This window comes from Dipodomys ordii, unplaced genomic scaffold, assembly GCF_000151885.1.
Source record: "Dipodomys ordii isolate 6190 unplaced genomic scaffold, Dord_2.0 Scaffold3, whole genome shotgun sequence".
NCBI lineage: Eukaryota > Metazoa > Chordata > Mammalia > Rodentia > Heteromyidae > Dipodomys > Dipodomys ordii.
In genome coordinates this window covers 29,306,689-29,315,960 of record NW_012267219.1, presented here as the reverse complement: position 1 = coordinate 29,315,960, position 9,272 = coordinate 29,306,689, and the positions used below count along the sequence as shown (strand labels likewise).

Genomic DNA, 9,272 nt, shown 5'->3' with positions numbered 1-9,272 from the left:
GCTTTTTTCGTTTTGCTTATGTGGTGCTGAGGAATCGAACCCAAGGCCTCGAGCATGCAAGGCAAGCGCTCTACCACTGAGCCACCTTCCCAGCCCGCAAATTAATTTTTAAATTAAAACAATCCTTACCAGATGTCTGTTAGATTTCTTGAGTGTTACAGAATGAGCATGTTTTGCTTTACTTTGAAGTCTTGATTCTAGAGTAAGCTTGAACAAGTGACTTCCTACAATCTCTATTTCTTCATCCTTGAAATTACAAATCCCCCTTTCAACACCATTAGGGTAGGTATGTAAAACAAATGAAAGCAAATGTTAAGGCACTTGGGAGCCTATAAATAGTACAGAAATGTAAGATGTTTTTGTTAGAGTATTGCCACTAACTAGAGTGTTCTTATTTGTAAACAACCAGAAATCAAGAATGTTTACATTCTTTAATTACTAGAAATGTGGACATGGTAGTGAAATCAGGCAAATCTAGAGGCAGGTTCCAGCTACAATAATTTCTAGCAACATCTTTAGGTAATGCACTCCCTATTTGGGTTTTACTTCCTTCACCTGGAAAACAAATAGTATGTTTTTCTGAGGATGAATGGACCTAGCACATGTAAAGCTCCTGGCCTATCGGAAGTACTCAATAAATAATGATTGACACAGCAGCTGACAACAAGAAGCTATTTTTCTGTTGTGTGCATTTATCTTATTGAATCCTCAACTCTGTGGAGTAGGTATGCTTATCTATTCCTATTTTATCAAGAAGAAACTGGTGCTCAGTGAGTTATAGTAACATGCTCAATCATACATATTGAAAATGTCTCAGGTAGGCCCAAGCCTAGGGCTTGTTACTTTGACCCCGTGTTACTAGTCCTGTGCTGTTTAATGACCAGTTACACTAATTGGCTTCACATGGCTGCTGAGCACTGGAAATGTAACCCATTTAAACTGAGATGTGCAAAATGCAAGGTGGATTTCTAAAGATTGAATGGAAATAGTATTTCATTAGTAATGTGTTAAAATAGCATTTTAGATCTATTGGTCAAGTGAGTATTATTAAAAGTAATTTTTTTAATGTGGCTACAATTTCAGGTACAAAAACTTGCATTTATGACTTGTGGCTCTTATTAAATTTATATTGGATGGCACTGTTTTCCATTACTACTCATAATGTGATCTGCATACCAGTAGTTTGGGCCTAACCTGGGAGTTTGTTAGGAATGCCAAGTCTTGGGCCCTCTACCAAGTCTACTAAATCTAAATTTATATTTTAATGAGTTCTGCAGATACTTATATGCACATTAAGTTTCAGAAGAATTATTCTGGAGACTACTGACTACCAAGGCAAAAATCTTGCTTAGAGTTGATACCACATAAAAATCTTAACATGAAATTTGGATGAAAAGGGTGTTTTTTTGTTTTAACACAGACCTTGTGCTTGCTAGGCAAATGCTCTGCCATTGAGCTATACCCCCAGGTTGAAGATGTTTTAGAGTTCCAGCACATATAAGTGATACACTTACCATTCTTCAACTTTGTCCTTTTTACTATTTTTTTATTTTTATTTATTTATTTAATTATTTATTTTGGGTCTGGTCGTGGGGCCTGAACTCTGGGCCTGGGCGCTGTCCCTCAGCTCTTCAGCTCAAGCTAGCACTCTACCACTTGAGCCACAGTGCCACTTCCAGCTTTTTTCCTTTTTTTGCTTATGTGGTGCTGAGGAATCAAACCCAGGGCCTCATGCATGCAAGGCAAGTGTTCTACCACTGAGCCACCTTCCCAGCCCCAATTTTGCCCTTTTTAAAAATTACAAGTGGTTTTTCATTATAATTTAACATGATAACCATTTTTTTAAGTGTGCCAGTCAGTGGTCTTAAATATATACAGTGTTGTGAAACAGATCTGCAGAACTGAAACTCCATACCCATTAAACAACTCCTCTTCCCCCCAGTATTTAGTAACCACTGTTCTACTTTCTGTTCCTATTAATTTGGCTATTTTGAAACTTCATAAGTAGAGGCATACAGTGTTTGTCTTTGGTGACTGGCTTATTTCATAATGCAGAATGAATCCACAGGATTCATCTGTATTGTAGCATGTAAAAGAATTTCCTTTGTTTTCTCTCTTTTGAGTGTTTTTTGCTTGTTTGTTTGTTTTACTGGTACAGGGGTTTGAGCTCAGGGCTTCACATTTGATTGGCTGGCATCCTCCAGCCTAAGTTCTTTCTGGTTATTTTGGGATGGAGTCTTGGAGAGTTTTCTACACAGGCTGGCTTTGAATCTTGATCCACTGGATCTTAGCATCCTAAGAAGCTAGGATTACAACATGAGCCATGGTGCCTGAATTGTCTATGTTTCTTATATGCAAGTATCAAACATTTTTTAAGTGCATAGACAAATGTTTCTTTATTCCTCTTCTGGGATAATGAATCTATTTCAAGCTGTGACTTTCTGCAATTGTGAGTTTGAAAGGGGAACCCATAACCCTGGAGGTCTTACCAAACAAGACCAGTAAGCTAACCTTTAGGAGCACTTGTTTTTTTCCTTTTCTTTCTTTCTTCCTTTCTTTTTTTTTTTTTGTTGGTCATGGGACTTGAACTCTGAGCCTGGGCACTGTCCCTCAGCTCTGCAGCTCAAGGCAAGCACTCTACCACTTGAGCCACAGCACCACTTCCAAGGGAGCACTTGTCTTAATTTTCCTTTGACCCAGATTGTGCCTCCCTAGTGAGCTGCATCTCCCCAGCTTTGCATCTCACACCATTGAACCCCGGCGGCACAGGGCAAATCCAGTCCTACTTAGTACAAGTTTGGGTATAAGACATTTGTTAAGTCTGTCCTAGGAATTCATGAGTAGTTTGCCATGATTTGCTTTTTTATTAAACTTTTCAATTTTGCAGGCAAATAGGCCCAAGAACTTTGGTTTGGTCTGAAAAAGAGCAAGTGGAAAAGTCTGCTTATGAATTTTCTGAGGTTGGTCCTAGAGTTATCTTTTCTAACAGTTTTGGTAGACTATAGATTTAACATTTTGAGGATAACAAGTGATGGTCGGAGTAATGGGGTGAAAAATCAAGTATACCTTATGTGAATTTGCAGTTCCTGTCTTATTACCATTTTCATTTAAAATAAGCATCCTTTAAAAAACAAGTATATAAGTTAGGAGTCATCCTTGACTTACTTCACAGTAATATATGCTTTAAGAAATTATTGTGGTGATAAAGTATAAAGTAAATAAATATGTCTATATATGCATTCACTTTTCAGACTGAATCTATGCTCAAAATCGCAGAAGATCTGGGCGGCCCATATGTATGGGGGCAGTATGACCTGTTGGTCCTGCCGCCATCTTTCCCTTATGGTGGCATGGAGAATCCTTGCCTTACTTTTGTAACTCCTACTCTGCTGGTAAGTGTATACTTGGTTTTTTTGTTTTGTTTTGTTTTTCATTTGCAATAGAGGTATTCTCAAAAATAAGCCCCAGTAGAAAGAAATTTAGACTCTTAGTAATATTTATAAAGTACTTTCCCATGTTTATAGAACCTTTGTTTCTAATTTTATTACTAGTTGTGGATATCAACATTTCATTTTTCAAGGAAAATGATCTGGCCATTTGGTGAAAGAGGATATTTTGCTGAGGGTGTTTTGGGGTGTTAAGAGTAGGGATACTGGGTAATAATAATCCATTGATGAATTATATATTCACACAAAGCAACTACATTTTTCAATTGATATATAGGTACCAGTCAAAAAAACCCAAACTCAGTGCACCATGTGTGAGAAAGGATTAGGCCAATGTGTATTGCTGTATTTTATATGCTTTGCAAGCTACCTTGAATCCCTGCCAGAATCAATCAAGTAAAATGGATTAGCAACTAAGTAAATAAAGTAAAATGTATCATAGGACATATTGAATTCTACCAACTTTGCTATATTGTGGGTAATAAGGAAAGAAAGTAATAGGTGTAGATATACAAAATGGAATTAGGAGGAAATGTTTTTTGAGGTTAGAGACAAGAGTATTGGCCCTCCGAGTATTAGGAAAACTTCCTAGGATTGGGTAACAAGAATAATGTTGGTCAGGTACAGTGGCACATTCCTGTAATCCCAGCTCTACAAGAAGCATAGGTAGGATTGCAATCCAAGGCCAGTCTTAGGGGAAGAAAGTGGAAGACCCTATCTAAGAAATAATCTGAAAAAGCAAACAAAGTAGGTGAATAACTCAAGTTGTGGATCACTTGGCTAGCAAGTGTAAAGCCTTGAACTTAAAATGGTGTCCAAAATAAATAAGAAAGGGGAGGTGGGGAGGGAAGTGATGGTAGGGGAAACAAAGGAGGAGGTAACAATGCTCACTACCAAAGGTACTCGTTACCCTATTCATGTAACTGTAACCCCTCTGTACAACATTTTTACAATAAATAAACTTTTTCATACTTGTATTTTTTGTTTTGTTTTGCTTTGTTTTCTTAATACCTGTCTTTTTTGAGCTTTGTGAAGTGCCATAGTTGAAACCCAATGGGCCACCAATGCTACTATATTTAATAGGGAGGGGAGGTAGTCTTTCATCTGTAGTCTGTCATTTATCTGCTGACATACTAAGGGTTTTCTTTCCCTCTCTCTTTTTTTTATAGGCAGGTGACAAGTCACTCTCAAATGTAAGTTAAAATTTCTTAACAGTTTACCCACAAGAAGTTTTTTGTTGTTGTTGTTGTTGTTGTTGTTTTTTGGGGGGGGGGTCCTGTGTGGGGCCTGAACTCTGGGCCTGGGTGCTATCCCTCAGCTCCTCAGTTCAAGGCTCTACCAGTTGAGCCACAGCACCACTTCTGGCTTTTTTCGTTTTGCTTATGTGGTGCTGAGGAATTGAACCCAGGGCATCATGCATGCAAGGCAAGCACTCTACCAGTAAGCCATCTTTCCAGCCCCAATCCCCAAGACGTTTTAAGTAAACAATTTTACAATACCCATCGTATTGTTGTATTGAAGATATACTTCTAAATGATAACTTGGAAGCCAGGTGCCAATGGCTCATCCCTGTAATCCTAACTACTCAGGAGGCTGAGATATAAGGATCAGAATTTAAAACCAGCCTAGTGGGAAAGTCCATGAGATTTTTTTACCTCCAATTAACCACTAAAAAGTCAGAAGTAGAGCTTTGTGGCTCAAGTGGTAGAATGCCAGCCTTGAGTGAAAAGCTAAAGTACAGCACCCAAGTCTTGAGTTCAAACTCCAGTATCATCATAAACAAACAAAAAAGATAACTTGGTGCTTCTCCTTATAAGATATCATTTATGCTAACAACTTAACAGACATAAGAAATTTTGTGGTTTGATTTCATCATATGTTTATACTATATTTTGAAAGGAGTAATCTATCTATTTAATCAAATATTTTCTGATGTTTTTGTTTGTATGCCATAATTCTTTGGTCTTTGATTAAATTATTTTTCCCCCTGGTGTAAGTATGTTTCTTTTTTTTTTTAATTCAAGAGCTATCAAGTGTTTAAGTAACACCTTTTAGGTTGAGGTAATAAATTTTACCAATCTTTCCTTTAGGTTATTGCACATGAAATATCTCATAGTTGGACAGGAAATTTAGTGACCAACAAAACTTGGGACCACTTTTGGTATGATTTAAAAAAATTATTTGCGTGTTAGTTGTTATGATTGATCTCTTTCCCTGCCTCCCACCACTAATTGTTTTTGGTGTGAATATTGTTTTTCTTTGTTATAGTCATCTGGGTAGACAGCTTGTTTCTGCTTGCTTGTTTTTTAAATTCTGTGTTAGATTCAGTCTAGGTGTTGGTTTATGCTTCTTATAGTTCCTGACATAGTCGCATTCTATTTATTTATTTTTTTTTTTCAGGTAAGGGGTAGATTTATTCAGTAGACCTGCTGGGACCAGGCCAGGTTGGGCCTCCACGTGGCTGGGAAAGGCCTGGGAAAGAAAGAGCTGGGAAAGGGAGAGAGCTGGGAAAGAGAAAAGAGCTAGAAACGAGCTAGAAAAGAGAAGAGAGAGCTGCAAAAAAGAGGTGTGAAAGAGAGAGCTAGGAAAGAGAAGAGAGCTGGGAAAGAGAAGAGAAAGAAAGAGCTGAGAAAGAACTAGAAAAGAGCAGAGAGTGAGTGTCTGGGCCTGGGCTAGGCCTTATCTAGGGTATGGGCAGAGAAAGGTGTGGCCACATCAAATTCAGATGTGATCTCAGCGGATGCAGATGTGACCTCTTCCAGGTGTCCCAGTTGTACTGGGAGGAGGTGCTGCGAGGAGGGTGTCTGCTCGCCATCCAGGAGAGGACCTTATATCCAGCCTTTTAATAATTATGAAATAGGGCGCGGATTCTCTCTGGCTACTTCCTGCTGACAAGGGGAGTTGACAATAGGGGTAAAAGGCTGGAATTTGGTCCCCTCCCAGAGAAGGCAGTGAGCAGCAGCTGTCTCTTAGTGGCGTGAGTCCTTAGATGAAGTCTGGAGAAGCCTCATGAACATTGAGGGGCTGGAGAAAAAAATACTAGAGAGCAAATAGGTGGCAAGAGGAAGGACTCGGGGCTGAAAATGTTGGTAGAAATGTCCCTAGCTACCTCTGACATCTGGCAACTAGGTAGAGAAGTCAGGTGACAAAGGCAAGAATATAAATTCCTGTTCCATTAATAGGTAGGCAGGTATAGACATTGGATGGGCAGGCTTCTTACTTCTACTGACCTCCCGGCTCTGGTTAATTTTGAAAGGGCAGACACAAAGTAGCTGATGTGACATCATCTCCTTTTATTCCTCTCTATGTTCCCTTGTTCCCCAGACTGGCTGAGTCTAGGTGCTCGTTGCTGGGATGGCTTGTCCCAGTTGGTATTCAAGGAGGTTTGAACTCAAGGCCTGGGCACTGTCCCTGAGCACTTCTGCTCAAGGCCAGCACTGAACCACTTTGAGTTATAGTACCACTTGCAGTGTTTGCTGGTTCGAGAAAAGAGTCTTGAACCATGCTTCCAGCATGGCTCTTTACAGGTTAGTTGGGAGATGGAGTCTTAGGGATTTTTTAGCCCGGGCTGGCTTTGAACTGCAATCTTTGCCACAAAAGCCCTTTATTATTTCCAATTAAAGTGACAAGGAGATCAAGTAGAATAAGTAGAGTTTACCTGGTTCTTATCAAGAATTGACCAACAAATATTCTGGAATGATAAAACTTCTTAGATGTGAGAATCTTAGCACAGATATGCCCAATATTTTAGAGTCACGTAGTTAGTACCAGAATACATAACACAAAACAAAAAAGGCAAAACTCAAAACCTAAAATTTTGACAACGTTTAGACATCTTTGCCAACAAAGCACATCAGATGGTTGGGCCTCAGTTACTAGGGCCTGTGAAAAGAGTAACTTGTTAGCAAGGCACCTTAGAACAGATGGAGTAGTAAACTTAGTGGAAGGTTAAGGGTCAGATGGGGCCAAACCCTTAACTTACCATGTGGCCAAGATGGCAAATTTCTGAAAAAAGGCAAAGAAACCCTGAACAAATAGATCAAGCCTACATTGGCTAGCCTTTGAGAGGGAACCTAGAGGGGGGTCCCGCGGACCCAGCCTGCGTCGCACTCTTCAAGGCACAAGCCAAAAGTTGTAGAAAAAAGGGTAGAAAGTTGGACATGAATGGCAGAGAGAGAATAAAGAGAGCCTGAAATTAAACACACTTCTGACCATTTACCATTGCAGTAGCAAAAACTGTACTTCTGAGAATGGCATAAAATTAGGCGCTCTGGCTTTCCAGGGAGCACAGGAGGCATTTCAAAGGGGTTTCATGGCTCAGGCATGACTCGCAGCACCCCATTAAATATGTAGGAGAGTCAGTCTGGTGAGTGAAGGAGAGCTGACCAGGCGGAAGTGATGTCCCAACTTCCCCCAGAGCCCTCTAGAGAGAAATGGCCAAGCCCCCTAAGCCAAGCGTCCTTGGCTTCAGAGGTGACCCGCCTTCCAGCTAAAGGCCGTAGGAGCTCTCTGGCGTGGCGCCACATCTGGACAGAGACTGAGCAACAGAGAGCCATAGAGAGTAGATTCACTCACCAGAGTAGAGAAGTGGTGTGGACATGGATGTGAAGGCAGCAATGGTATCGATGCGCTGTGTCCGCAGCAGACAGATGGGTTTGCAAAAGGCTGTCAGAACTGTGGGTATTCCTCAGAGCAAGAAGGGAAAAACAAACAGAAAAAGAAAAAAGAGAAAAAAAACAGAGAGGAATCCCAGCTATCCTGACTTTAAGCCCTTTATCCGAGTCACGGCACCATTTATGTTAGGATTTTTAAAAAAAGGTAGCCGAGTAAGAACAGCAGCACACACGTGGTATTCAGGTAAGGGGTAGGTTTATTCAGTAGACCTGCTGGGACCACGCTAGGTTGGCACTCCACGCGGCTGGGAAAGGCCTGGGAAAGAGAGAGAGCTGGGAAAGGGAGAGAGCTGGGAAAGAGAAAAGAGCTAGAAACGAAAAGATTAGAGAGAGCTGGGAAAGAGGTAGGAAAGAGAGCTAGGAAAGAGAAGAGAGCTGGGAAAGAGAAGAGAAGGAAAGAGCTGAGAAAGAGCTAGAAAAGAGCAGAGAGAGCACATTCTATTTTATTGAGATGGAGTCTTCCTATGTAGTTCCGGCTGGCCTCTCAAACATTGGAAACACTTTTGCCTCAGCCTCCCAAGATGACACATGTGAACCACCATGCCTGGCTTCACGGTCACATTTAATACATGGACATCTAAAACTGGAACTATAGCTTACTTGTCTCTACTGCCATCTGCTGGGCTGGATTTCCTACTGCTTAGTTGTTTGTTTGAAAGTCACTTAGGCAGGGGACTGAGACTGCTGTAGTCAGGCCATACAATTGCTGCCCCCCACAGGAAAGCCTATATAACATACGTATATTACATATGTAATACATATTCTTATTTAATATGCATTATATGTTACATATGTAATATATATATATTATATTTTTAATGCCTTGCCTCTCAGCTGTGACCGTGCTTCTTATTTCTTTCAGGTTAAATGAAGGACATACTGTGTATTTGGAGCGCCACATTTGTGGACGACTCTTTGGTGAGAAGTTCAGACATTTCCATGCTCTGGGAGGATGGGGAGAGCTACAGAATTCGGTAAAATACATTAGGATTTTCTCTCTTTATTTCTTTGTTCATTTGTTTGAAGCAAGGTCTTGCTTTGTAGCTCAGGTTGGCTTTGGACTCTCGATCTCCCTGTTTCAGCATCTCAAATTCCATAAACTGGAATTTCTTTGTTGTTGTTGGTCATGAGGCTTGAACTTGGAGCCTGAGTG

At 40.4% G+C, this 9,272-nt stretch overlaps 1 protein-coding gene across 1 annotated transcript in view; it reads left to right on the top strand.

Annotated features, from left to right (window-relative positions):
* Window positions 1-9,272, top strand: part of Lta4h (leukotriene A4 hydrolase) — a 33,090-nt gene that overhangs the window by 13,262 nt on the left and 10,556 nt on the right. Inside the window, exons 5-9 of the mRNA XM_013018960.1 lie at window positions 2,886-2,960; window positions 3,252-3,392; window positions 4,616-4,639; window positions 5,537-5,607; window positions 8,982-9,093. Of these exons, the coding sequence (XP_012874414.1) occupies window positions 2,886-2,960; window positions 3,252-3,392; window positions 4,616-4,639; window positions 5,537-5,607; window positions 8,982-9,093 (423 nt within the window). The remainder of the gene's footprint in view (window positions 1-2,885; window positions 2,961-3,251; window positions 3,393-4,615; window positions 4,640-5,536; window positions 5,608-8,981; window positions 9,094-9,272) is intronic.